This window comes from Perognathus longimembris, chromosome 20 (assembly GCF_023159225.1).
Source record: "Perognathus longimembris pacificus isolate PPM17 chromosome 20, ASM2315922v1, whole genome shotgun sequence".
NCBI lineage: Eukaryota > Metazoa > Chordata > Mammalia > Rodentia > Heteromyidae > Perognathus > Perognathus longimembris.
This window is the reverse complement of record NC_063180.1, coordinates 20,166,622-20,179,698: the sequence shown is the minus strand read 5'-3', so window position 1 is coordinate 20,179,698 and position 13,077 is coordinate 20,166,622. Positions and strand designations below refer to the sequence as shown.

The 13,077-nt window shown below is 51.2% G+C and overlaps 1 protein-coding gene across 1 annotated transcript; it reads left to right on the top strand.

Annotated features, from left to right (window-relative positions):
* Positions 1 to 5,720: 5,720 nt before the first annotated feature.
* Positions 5,721 to 12,333, top strand: Ethe1 (ETHE1 persulfide dioxygenase). Its single transcript, XM_048329728.1, has 7 exons — positions 5,721 to 5,878; positions 6,311 to 6,455; positions 6,582 to 6,730; positions 10,398 to 10,527; positions 11,186 to 11,275; positions 11,615 to 11,731; positions 12,138 to 12,333. Exons 1-7 carry the CDS (start codon positions 5,789 to 5,791, stop codon positions 12,173 to 12,175), a joined length of 759 nt encoding a protein of 252 aa, XP_048185685.1. The 5' UTR covers positions 5,721 to 5,788; the 3' UTR covers positions 12,176 to 12,333.
* The last annotated feature ends 744 nt before the right edge of the window (positions 12,334 to 13,077 follow it).

Here is a 13,077-nt window from a genome sequence, read left to right as displayed (position 1 = left end):
TTCGAAGCCAGCCCAGGCAGGAAAGTCTGGGAGACTCTTATCTCCACCAGAAAACCGGAAGTGGCTCTGTGGCTCAAGTAGTAGAGCACTAGCCTTGAGCAGAAGAGATCAGGGACAGTGCCCAGCCCAGAGTTCAAGCCCCAGGACTGACCAAAAAAAATTCAGGACTGAGGATGAAGTTCAGTGGTAGAGGACCTGCCCAGAATAGACGAGGCTTTCTCTACCAACACACACACACACACACACACACACACACACACACACACACACAATTGGCTAATGTCTACAATGGTCCAGTCATTAAATTTAGTCCCATCCACTCTTCTCCAGTGAGTGTACATCTCAGTGCCAGGTCCAATACTTTTTTATTTCCCTGGGTTTGTTTGAATTGTTATTAAGCACAGTTCATACATTGCACTCATGGTAAGACTTTTTAGACTTCCTGTCTTTCTCCTCACTGGTGATTGAGCCCAGTGCTGATCATTGACATTTTAAAAGGCCCACTCAAAGTGGGGTTCTGGCAACTCATGCCCATGATCCTAGCTACTCACTAGGCTCAGATCTGATGGTTAAGGCTCAAACCAAGCCTGAGCAGGAAAGACCATGTGACTCTTATCTTCAGTTAACCACCAAAAAGCCAGAAGTTGTTGTTCAAGTGGTAGAGCATCACTTTGAGTGAAGAAGACAAGCAAGAGGCCCCAGGCCCTGAGTTCTAACCCCAATACCAGTACAAAACAATAACAAAACCAACCCCAGAATCTTTGGGTTGGAAGTGTGTCTTGGTGGGTAGAGCACCAGCCAAAGAGCAAAAGCATCAAGTACCACATTCTAGTTCCAGTCTTGGGCAAAAAGAAAAAGAAGGGTTGGGAATATGGCCTAGTGGCAAGAGTGCTTGCCTTGTATACATGAAGCACTGGGTTCGATTCCCCAGCACCACATATACAGAAAATGGCCAGAAATGGTGCTGTGGCTCAAGTGGCAGAGTACTAATCTCGAGTAAAAAGAAGCCAGGGAGTCCTGGACGTGCACCACCACCACCACACCTGCGGGGGCGCTGCTGCTGCCTGAGAAAGAAACCGCAGCGGCCGCCTGGAGGAGGTACTGCCGCCTCCACCACCGCTGCCGCCGCCGCCTCCAGGGCTTTGGTATTTTTTTGCCATTGAATCTTTCTAAATTAAGAAAGAAGAGAGAGGAAGATGGCGCCGCCACAGTAGGGAGGCACCCCAACTCGCTCCAACTGAATAGCGAGCTGGGAACTCCAACACCCAACACCCCATCAAGAACCCAGCAAAACCAGCAGCCAAAAGCAGTGGAGAAACGCAGGAAAACAAAAAGGAGCAAAAAAAAGAAGAGCCTATAACCTGCACGGAGCCGGAGAATCTCCGGGGTATCCTCCCCCCACCAGCCGACCCTGGCCCGAATAGGGCCAGGCTGGGAAAGGGGACCCGATGAACGGCAGACCAACTGCCGAAAACCCACACCGGGAGCGCAGAGTCCAGACAGCGGGACTCCACGGACCCCAGGGAGAGCGTGGACCAAGACACGGCGGCGACGGGAAGTTTGGGACCGCACTGCCGGGATCGGACGCGAGCAGCGGGGAAACTGAGCAGCGCAGAAGGGGAGAGCTGGGGCCACCACCATGACCTTTCGCCACACCCCAGCACTCCACCCCCGAAGGACCAACTGCCGCGCGGGACACACACACAATCCAGGACCAGTGAGTTCCCCATTGCCCCCTCCCCCAACGGGAGACCAGCTATCAGAGACCCAAACCCTACAAAGAAGCTAGAACTCCCTCCCCCCCTCCCTACCCCGAGGGAACAAAGAACCCCCAAATCAGGTGGCAAGATCCCATCAGGCTCTGGGAAGACACAGAAGTTAGCAGGGGAAGGGCGGAGCAGCACCAAGGCAGCAGAGGAGCCGGAATCGGCCGCACCGCACCGCCCCCTTCCCAACAGGGGCCCTGGGATGGCAGGCATTGCAAGCCCCACCTGAGGCGCCTGGGCCTCTCGGACACTTGATCCCACTGGGGCCCACACATACCACCCCCCACAGCAGACTTGCGGGAGGGCGCAAGCACACCCAACAACCGGGGGCTTGCTCTGGTAGGTGTACCCCGCACAGGTGGGCGGGGCCTCCGGCGACAGCGCCCACTCTGGTAGGTGCGCCCGCACAGGAGGGCAGAGCTTTCCAGCGGCCGTGTCCACTTAGTTTGGTGCATTTCACACAAGTGGGTGGGCTGCCCCTCAACAACACCAGCCCCGGAGAGGTCCACACAGGAGGGCGAACCGCCTGAGAGGTGAGCTCCTCTGACCAAGATACAGAGTGGAAAAAAGAACCAAAGAAGAGAAAAGCTTCCACGCCACGCTGAATCAGCGACCAGCAAACCCCCACCAGGGGCACGCTAGGGTCAGCACAACACAGCAGCAGGACACTGTCCCGCAGAGAAAGACACAGAACCTACCGACCCCCAAGTGCAGTGAGGTGACCACCCCAGCAACAATCGAGAAGGTCACGCTCACCCATTGGGCAGCAAGGTTCAACAGCCAAACCCAAACCCAGAGCCAGGACACCAGGACACAAAGCTCCCACTGATGGACTAGCAGGAACCAGCACAAAACCAAACCAGGGAAGCTACCCACAGATCTCCAGATGCACAAATCACAAAGAAATATAACACAGTTCATCAAAGGGCAAGCCAACTCGCCAGCTCCAAAAAGCAGCACGACTGAAGAGGAGATGGAGAATAAAATCAACTGAGGCTATGTTAGCAGAAATGATGGAAAGCTTCAGAAACAAAATCATAAAACAATTTTAGGAGTTTAGAGTGGAAGTCTTGAAGGACATCCAGGAAGCCAAGAAAGAAATGGTAGCAATGCAAACCTCCTTAAAGAAGACCTTAACATCCTGCGAAGTGAAATGCAAGAAAAAATAGATTTAAAATACACTTTAAAGGAAGAAATTTCCAAGACCAGAGCTGATCTGGCAACCATAAATAGCTCTCCGACATCCATAAACTCCGCAATTGAATCCACAGCACAAAGAATTGACTATATGGAATCCAGAATATCTCTCTTGGATGATGATGCAGCCGATAAGAACCAGAAAATTACGATACTCCAAGAAACGGTGAAGCTTCAGGGCAGACTAATCCAGGATCTAGTGGACAAGACAAGAGATATAATCTGCACATAATTGGAATAGAAGGAGCCGAATACCAGAGCAGAGGGCTTCAACATATCTTCAATAAAGTTATTGCAGAAAACTTCCCCAATCTCACAAGGGACCCCATCCAGGTAACCAAAGCCTATAGGACACCTGGCAGGCCAGACCCCAGAAAAGCCATGCCAAGGCACATAATATTCAAGACTTCAGATCTCAAGAATAAAGAGCAAATTTTGAATGCAGCCAAAGCAAAGAAAGAAATTTACTACAATGGGAAGAGGATCCGAATAACAGCAGACCTCTCCACACAAACCTACCACACGCGAAGAGAGTGGAAGAACACCATCCAAGTTCTACAGGCCAACAACTGCCAACCTAGGATAAAATATCCAGCGAAGTTGGAGTTCACATTCGAGGGGAAAACCAGATCTTTCCATAGCAAAGATCACAAAGATTAAAGAAGAGATAAATCTGATTGAAAATAGAAAGACCATTCAACAAATAAATAAGACTAAAAGCTGGTTCTTTGAGAAAATAAATAAAATTGACAGACCCCTCGCAAGACTTACAAAAAAAAGGAGAGAAGAGACTCATACACGTAAAATCAGGGACTCCACCGGAAAAATTACAACAAGTACACACAATATTGAAACAATCATAAGGAACTATTTCCAGAACCTCTACTCACTAAAAAACAATAATTTTATAGAAATGGATCAATTCTTAGAGAAGTATAAAATGCCCAAACTGAACCAAGAAGAAATAAATCAACTAAATAAACCAATAACTTACAGCGAGATACAGGGGGTAATCAAGAACCTCCCAACAAAGAAAAGCCCAGGCCCAGATGGATTCACCAACGAATTCTATAAAACCTTTAGTGAGGAGCTAATACCAATACTCCTCAAACTCTTCCACGAAATAGAAACAGAGGGAGAAATCCCAAATTCATTCTACGAAGCTAATATTATACTCATTCCCAAACCAGGCAAAGACCCAACAAAAAAAGAGAACTACAGACCAATATCACTAATGAATACAGACGCAAAGCTCTTCAATAAAATATTAGCTAACAGGATCCAGAAACTGATCAAGAAAATTATACATCATGACCAAGTAGGCTTCATCCCTCAGGCACAAGGATGGTTCAACATCCGTAAATCAATCAATGTAATTCACCACATAAACAGAACTAAAATCAAGAATAACATTGTTATCTCAGTCGATGCCCAAAAAGCCTTTGAAAAAATACAACATCCATACTTATTAAAAGCTCTGGAGAGAACAGGAATAGATGGAACATTCCTCAAAACAATAAAAGCCATATACAACAGACCAACGCTAACATCATATTAAATGGAGAGAAACTTAAATCATTCCCCCTAAACTCAGGAACAAGACAAGGATGTCCACTCTCCCCACTTCTTTTCAACATAGTGCTGGAATCCCTAGCCATAGCAATAAGGCAAGAGGAGGACATCAAAGGGATCCACATCAGCAAGGAAGAAATCAAGCTATCCCTATTCGTTAGGTCCTCTCCCTGAGGGCTCCATGTAGATGCCCCCACCTCATTAAGTCTCTACCCAGATACCTGGGTAACCTGCATACCTGGAGGCAGTTACCTCCCCTTTCCCTGAGGTCCCTAATCCACCTGGCCACACCCCTTGCCCCTGCCCTAGATATAAGGCAGGGCTGGGTCTCTCTGCCTGGGTCTCTCTCTCTCCCTCTCTCCCTCCTCTCTCTCTCTCTCTCTCTCTCTCTCTCTCTCTCTCTCTCTCTCTCTCTCTCTCTCTCTCTCTCTCTCCCCCCCCCCCCCCCCCCCCGTCTCCCTCTCCCTCTCTCTCTCTCTCTCCCTTCTCTCCAGCTATGGATCATCTTGGCCACAGGCCAGCAGTTCGTTAATAAACTTTCTCCTGCCTGAATACCGCGTGGTGCTCTCCTTTACCGACTACCTACTTTGAAAACCAAACACTAGGGACCTTGCATGAAGCACTCTTTCTCACCTGTCCTAAAATGGCCTAGGACCAGGTGCCTGTGGCTCATGCCTATAATCCTAACTATTCTGGAGCCCGAGATCTGAGCATTGAGGCTCAAAGTGGAAGAGCACTAGCCTTGAGCAAAAACCGCTCAGGGACCAGCGTCCAGGCCCCGAGTTCAGGCCCCACCACCCACAAAAAGAATATCCATCTATCTGTCTAGCCCAGGGTTGAGTGTCTTCGAGCCTGATGCTGGCTTGGGCCTCTTTCTCTGTCTTCCTACACCAGCGGGTCCTTGTGTGTCTGTCTAGTCTGTCTGTCTGGGTTGCCCAGGGCCCTGCCTTCACTGGCTGCATCTCCTGATTTGTGTCAGCACCACCTTGGCCAAGCCCTGCCTGAGGCTGTGCAGGAGCGCCGGCCTCTTTAAGGATGGCCCCGCCCCCAGGCGCCCAGGCCACGCCCCTGGCCCGCTCAGACCACGCCCTCCAGCTCTGCTCTCGGGCCGCGCTGGCCCCGCCCCCGAGCCGCGCCCGCCCCGCCCCTCCTGCCCCGCCCCCGGCCCTCACTGGCTCCGCCCCCAGGTCACGGAGGCGCGCGTCCGACTCGGCGCGCGCTCAGCTCTGCCCAGCCTGGGCGCAGTCCGGATCATGGGCGCGATGGCGGGAGCGGTGCTCAGGGCCGCCCGGAGGCAGCTGAGCCAAGGCTGCGAGGCCGGAGCCCCCCTCCTCTTGCGGCAGGTACGGCGTGACGGCCAGTGCCGGGTCGGAAAGCGGGGCGATGGGCCCGGGCGGCGGGAGAGGCGGAACCCCTGAGACCTTGGGAGAAGGACCGTCGTGGGGGTCCAACGCCTGAATGTTCCGGACCCGGAGTGGGGTTCGGGCAGGATTTCTGGGTCCTTCAAGGGGACACGATCTGGGGCGGGGGGGGGGGGGGGCTGGAGCTTCGTGGCGTGGAGACCAAACGTCTGGATCCGTTATGAGAGGGGTGAGGGGACCTGGTGCGGGTTAGGAGGATGGAGTTCCTGAGTCCCGGGGAGGATGATGGGGCCCCGTCCCGCAGAGGCACTGGGGGTTCCGCCTCTGGGTATTCGGGAGGACTCGGGTCCGCGGGGACGGGGTCAGATCCTGCACTCTCACCGTCACCCCTCCCCTGCTATCCCCCCCCCCCAGATGTTCGAGCCCAAGAGCTGCACCTACACCTACCTGCTGGGGGACCGCGACGCCCGCGAGGCCGTGCTGATCGACCCGGTGCTGGAGACGGCCGGCCGCGACGCCCAGCTGGTGAAGGACCTGGGGCTGCGGCTGCTGTACGCCGGTCAGTGTGGGGACCCGCCGAGGGGGGGGGGGCGGGGGGCGGGGTCCGGACCCCGGGGTCAGAGGGAGGAGGGCTGGGCACGCTCCACTCTCCGTGCCCGCTAAGCTGTGCCCTCCCGTCTCGCAGTGAACACCCATTGCCACGCCGACCACATCACAGGCTCGGGGGCGCTCAGGTCGCTGCTCCCGGGCTGCCAGTCGGTCATCTCCCGCCTCAGCGGGGCCAAGGCTGATTTGCACATCGACGATGGCGACTCCATCCGCTTTGGACGCTTCGTGAGTGGAAGGGTTGGGTCTCCAAGAGGGTAGGTGGTGGGTGGCCGGGACTCTTTGAACCTAAAGGAAGAAGGTACTGAAGCCTGGGCTGCTGAGTTCCTGTGGAAGGAAGGTTCGAGGCTGGGCTGTGAACCCTGATCTCAGATCTCTGGGTGGAGGGTGTCCTGAATCCAGGTGGGTCAGTGGAACAGGAGGCTCTGGGAAGGCGAGGCCCTGGCCTAACCCCTAAGTCAACAGTTCCCTGTGGAACTCCATGGGGGCAACGCCTTTGGCCTGGCATCACCATAAAAGTGAATTGTACGTTATCTTAGCTGAAGGAAGCATCTTTGGCCCAGTCCCCAGACCTGGACCTGGGAGAGGCCTGGAGAGCCTTTAAGGTGTCACCCATTCACAGAGTGGTGGACAGGCAGGGTCAGTACTCAAAAGCTGGTGCTTCCTTAAATGTTACAGTCAGCAGTCTCACCCCAGCCTCAGCCCCATTTTCTCCTGTAGGAAAGGTCTAGCTTCTCTTTCTTTGCCACTGCCTTAATCAGCAGGTTTCTGGCTAGGCTAGAATTGGTAACTTGGTGCAATATGGAGGGGGTTGGGATGTGTGTGCTGTGAGCAAGGGAAACAGTTGATCAGAATTGCCAAAGAAAGAGGAATTGCACCGTCCTAAATTCATATCTCACCTGTGCCCCACACAAGGATTGTCAAAGATGGAGAGTTTGGTTAAGGTAGGGGCCAGCTCTTGTGACAGGGTGAACGCTTGGCTGCCGGGCTGAGGGTTTTCTAAACAAGGACTGTTTATTTAGACCAAAGCATTTCTGGGAGATAAGGGCTGTGTAGGGCTGAGGGTTTAGGCCATGATATCTAAAGCCTGTGTTTAGGAGAAGGTAAAATAAAATGCATTGTACTTTTGTGTATGGAATACATATAGATGCTAGCAAACATTTCCTAACTTGAGAAAACCCTGAACAGGGTTAGAAATAAATTGAGGTTGTCAGGTGCTGGTAGCCCACACCTGTAATACTAGCTACTTGGGAGGCTGAGATCAGGAGGATGGTGGTAGTTCAAGACTAGCCAGGGCATATATATGTGACCCCTTTGCAATCAATAGAGCCAGGCAGAGTGGCTCATACCTGTCATCCCGGTTGGGTGGGAGGCTGAAATTAGGAGGATCATGGTACCAGTGCAGCCCAAGAAAGAAAAGTTCTCAACATAAAGAAGCTGGGCATGGTGGGACATACCTGTCATCCCAGCTACAGTTGAAAGCCTAGAGTAAGTGGACCAACGCCTAAGTGCACCAGACTAGACGTGAGACCCTACCTCAGAAGTAGTCAACAAAGGGCTAGGGGACCTGGAACTGCAAAAAAAAAAAACACCAAAAAACACCAAAGACTACATTGAACTTGTTTCAGTATTTATTCTTTCTTTACTAGCTTTACTCATAATCCACATACTTAGAGAAGTACATTAATTACAAGCATCCAATTAATATTAAAGGTTTTTTTTTTCTTTTCTCTCTCTCTCTCTTTTGGCCAGTCCTGGGGCTTGGACTCAGGGCCTGGGCACTGTCCCTGGCTTTTTTTTTTTTTTTCAAGGCTAGCACTCTACCACTTGAGCCACAGCGCAACTTCTGGCTTTTTCTGTTTATATGGTGCTGAAGAGTAGAACCCAGGGCTTCGTGCATGCTAGGCAAGCACTCTACCACTAAGCCACATTCCCAACCCAAAAGGTTTTAATTTTTATTACTCAAGAAAAGAAACCCCACACTCCTTAACTATCACCCCCAGCCTCATCCTTTTCCCTCTCAGCCATAGGCAATTTTATTTATTTATTTGAGACAGGACTTTCTATGTAGCCCCAAGCTAGCCTTGCATTTGTCACCTCCTTCCTTCCTCAGGCTTGTGAGTGCTGGAATTACAGGTATGCACCACCATGCTTTTAATCTACTTTCAGTCTCTATGGCTTTTCCACAGAAATGGAAAAATGCAAATTTGTGGATGATTTCTTCTGATCAGTGTTTTCAATGTTGTTTTGTGGGTTTTTTTTTAGATGTGTGCCAGTCTTGGAGCTTGAAACTTGCCTGAGCTTTTGTATTCAGGGCTGGCACTCTACCACTTGAACCACAGCTCCACTTCTGGCTTTTCTGTTTTGTTTTTTGCCAGTCCTGGGGCTTGAACTCAGGGCCTGAGCACTGTCCCTGGCTTCTTTTTGCTCAAGGCTAGCACTCTGCCATTTGAGTCACAGCGCCACTTCTGGCTTTTTCTATATATGTGGTGCTAGGGAACCCAGGGCTTCATGTATACAAGGCAAGCACTTTTGCCACTAGGTCATATCCCCAGCCCCACTTCTGGCTTTTCTGGCAGTTAATTGGAGATAAAAGTCTCACGCACTTTCCTGCCTGGACTGGCTTTTCATTGCCATCCTCAGATCTCAGATCTCAGCCTCCTGAGTAGCTAGGATTATAGATGGGAGCCATTGTCCTGGGTCCCAGAGTGCTTGTGAATAATGAAGCTAGCATGAGGAAACACTGCCACCAAACTGAATTTCTGCCACATATTTTGTGGCCACCAGGCGGCAGTGCAGGCCATGGGAACTTCCTGGCCAGGCAGGAGGTTTGTGCTGATTGACCCCAGATCCCCTTTTTGTCTGTGGAGCCTGCTGGGTGTAGTTTCAGTTGCTCTGGAAGCAGAGAAAAGAAAAAGACAGCTGTGGCCGGTAGCATGTCATTGAAGCGAAAGAAAGAGATTGTTGGAGAACGCAGGGGGAGGGAGGATGGAAGAGACCAGCTGGAAGTTTCTGCAGCCCTGGGCATCCATCAGTCAACAATTTCAGAACAGTGGAGGCTGTGGGTTAAGGGTGTCAGGTGACTTCCCCTCCTCTCCCCCTTGTTCCCTCCCCTCCCAAGCCTTGTCCTCCCCTCCCCCACAACATCTTGTTTGGAATATTTCCAAATCAAGAGCCAACTGAACTAACACTGGAATATTATCACCTTCAAACCGTTTCCTGCAGTTCACCAGCTGCTGACTTTTTTTTTTTTTTTTTTTGCCAGTCCTGGGCTTGAACTCAGGGTCTGGGCACTGTCCCTGGCTTCTTTTGCTCAAGGCTAGCACTCTACCACTTGAGACACAGCGCCACTTCTGGCTTTCAGTTTATGTGGTACTGAGAAGTCAAACCCAGGGCTTCATGAATGCTAGGCAAGCACTCTACCACTAGGCCACATTCCCAGCCCTAGCTAATTTCTCCTCTTCCGTGTGTGTGTGTGTGTGTGTGTGTGTGTGTGTGTGTGTGTGTGTGCCACTCCTGGGGCTTGAATTCAGAATCTTTCCGCTGCGCCTTTAAGTTTTTGGCTCAAAGCTGGCATTCTACCATTTGACCCACAGCTTCACTTCTGGCTTTTTTGCTGCATTGGAGATAAGAGTCTTGTAGACTTTTCAGCCCAGGCTGGCTTTGAACTGTGATCCTCAGATCTCAACCTCCTGAGTAGCTAAGATGACAGGCGTGAGCCACTGGCACCCACCTTTGGTTAGTGGTAGTTCTGCTACTACTCCCGATTCACAGATGTTAAGCCAATGTGTTGATGACTGGTTTTGTCTAAATGTGGATTGGGGGTAAGCGGGCTTCTGGGTGGTGTCGCCTGCAGCTGGTCAGTGACTGTCTCTGTGTGCTCCATTCCTGCCAGGCCTTGGAAGCCCGGGCCAGCCCTGGCCACACCGCAGGCTGTGTCACCTTTGTTCTCAATGACCACAGCATGGCCTTCACTGGAGATGCCCTGCTTATCCGAGGGTGTGGGCGGACGGACTTCCAGCAAGGTAACTTGGCTTCCTTACCTGGCCCCAGATCTCTCACTGTGGCAATGTGTGTGTGGGGGGGAGGGGATTTCAGTGTCTGCTTCAAGAATGAATGAGTGGATTTTACATTCAAGTTGAGCTGTTGGAGTTTGGAGACAATTGCATCCAGGGACTTGGCTGTGGCAGATGTTTTATATACAAATATCCTACCTCTGCAAAACAAAAACAAAAACCCTAATTAATGAGGAACTTAGAGCCACAAATAATTACTATCTCACATCGCTTTTTGATTTGGTGTTTGTTTTGCCTTTTTTTTCTGTTTTTTTGTTTTGGAGACAGGATCTTGCCACAAAGGCTGGGTTGGTCTTGGATTCTTGATCTTACTGGTCTTGGGATTACAGGCATTCACTCAAGGGTGGCAGAACAAACCATCAGTTCTCTAGGGTCTCATTCTAACCTTGCTTAATCCTCCATGAATCCTGAATTACACTAATAAATACCTCACTGTTCCTCAATTCTTCGCACATGCTTTTCCACCCCCTAGAATGCCCTTCCCTTTCCATCTCTATGCGGACAAACAGGTATTATTGGCAGGAGAGAGATTAGCTGTAGTGACTCTATCCTGCCGTCCTCTTCCCAAGGGAAGGAGTCCACAGACTACTGAACTTTCCTTCCCCAGGCTGTGCTAAGACATTGTACCACTCGGTCCATGAAAAGATCTTCACACTTCCAGGGGACTGCCTTGTCTACCCGGCTCATGATTACCATGGTAAGGGCTTGCTTGCTGGAGGAGCAGTGCAGACAGAAGTCCTAAGTGACCTCCTCAATTCTCGCGGAACATGGAGGCTACAAATCCCAGAATTACTTGGCCCCAAAAGATTCAGGGTTTGGAGAGGGGTTGTATGGAGGTAGGAACTCCACAACTAGCATTCTGCAGGGCCTGAAGACTACAGGTCCCAAGAGCCTTTGAGCCAAAAGATTCATGCATACCATGAAGGGGAAAAGTCTCATGGTTAAAGAGGCACCTCATGGCCTCCTGGGAAATGTAGTTCTGAGACACCTAAGGCACTGGAGCCGGCCACTTTCTTTTCCCTCCCTTGGCCACCAGGGCTCACAGTTTCCACTGTGGAGGAAGAACGGACTCTGAACCCTCGGCTCACTCTCAGCTGTGAGGAGTTCATCAAGGTCATGAACAACCTGAACTTGCCTAAGCCTAAGCAGATAGGTGAGCATCTGAGAACCAGGACCTTGGGTCTAAGGGCAGAGGCCTGGGGCCTAGACCTCTAGGTCTGAGGGAGGAGGCTAAAGTCTGGAGGGTCTGAGGGAGGAAGGCTGGGGCCTAGACTCCTGAGGGAGGAGGGCTGGGGTGTGGGCTCCTGATCTGAGAGAGGAGGAGGCTGAGGTCTAGAGGGTCTCAGGGAGGAGTCTGGAGTCTGGAAGTTCTGAGGGAGGAGGACTTGGGCCTGGATCCCTGGGTCTGAGGGAAGAGGCTGGAGTCTGGATCCCTGGATCTGAGGGAGGAGGTGGATGGGGTCTTGACTACTCCCTCTAATTCCCCAGTCTTTCTGGGTCTTCCGTGGGGCACAGGGTCGGCTGGCTCCTTTACAGTTGTTTGTGTTTTTTCCTTCCAGATTTTGCTGTCCCAGCGAACCTGCGCTGTGGAGTCTAGACCCTGCTTTCCTGACTGTCTGTCAGGTGCTGGCATTGTGGTTAAAGTTGCACTTGGTGGGATGAAAGGAGGGGCTACCATGCACCTTCTCTTTTCTCCCACCCCTATTCCTCTAGCCCTCAAGTGTCTTAAATAAAAACAGATTATTTTACCACGAATGTGACGTCTACCTGTTTCCTAGGGGCACAGTTGGGTTTTAGGGTCTGAAGGCTGAGGTCAGTTTGGGCCCTCTAGAGAGGCCTTGGGCGCCAGCAGGAGGAGTTGGAGATCCTAACTCACAAGTCAGGTGCAGGCATGAATATGGGCCTTGCATTTGAGCCACTCCCTTCTCTCCGAACTCTAGGGTAAGGGACTTCCCCTGCTCTGGTCCTCAGTTTCCCCATTTGTAAAGTGGAAGTGGTAATAACAGGGTGCCTGCAGGATCTGATAAGCCTATAACACCCATGAGTGCCTGGCACCCTGCCTGCAGGGCAGACTCCCTACCAAGACTATTTTTGTTACTATCGTCTAGAATGATCTCCCGGCCACTTCCTGGCTGATGTATGACTATTTATTTCATGGTTCCATGTTCCTACATTGACTCACGGAGACCAAAGCTGGTGTTTGTAGAAGTTGGATATGTTTCCTTAAGCCTCAGTTTTCCCAAGGATAAAATGAAGATGGGTAGTCCTACACTGGTTGGTCACAACTGTAATCCCAGCGACTCAGTAGACTGAGATCTTAGGAGCTCAGTTCAAAGCCAGCCCAGGCAGGAAGAAGGTCCATGAGACTCTTATCTCCAGTTAGCTGTGGTTCAAGTGAGGGAATGCCAGCCTTGAAGTGAAAAGAGTCAGCACCCAGGCCTTGAGTTCAAGCCCCAGGATGGCGTAAACAAAAAACAAAACCCTCTGGATGACAATTCA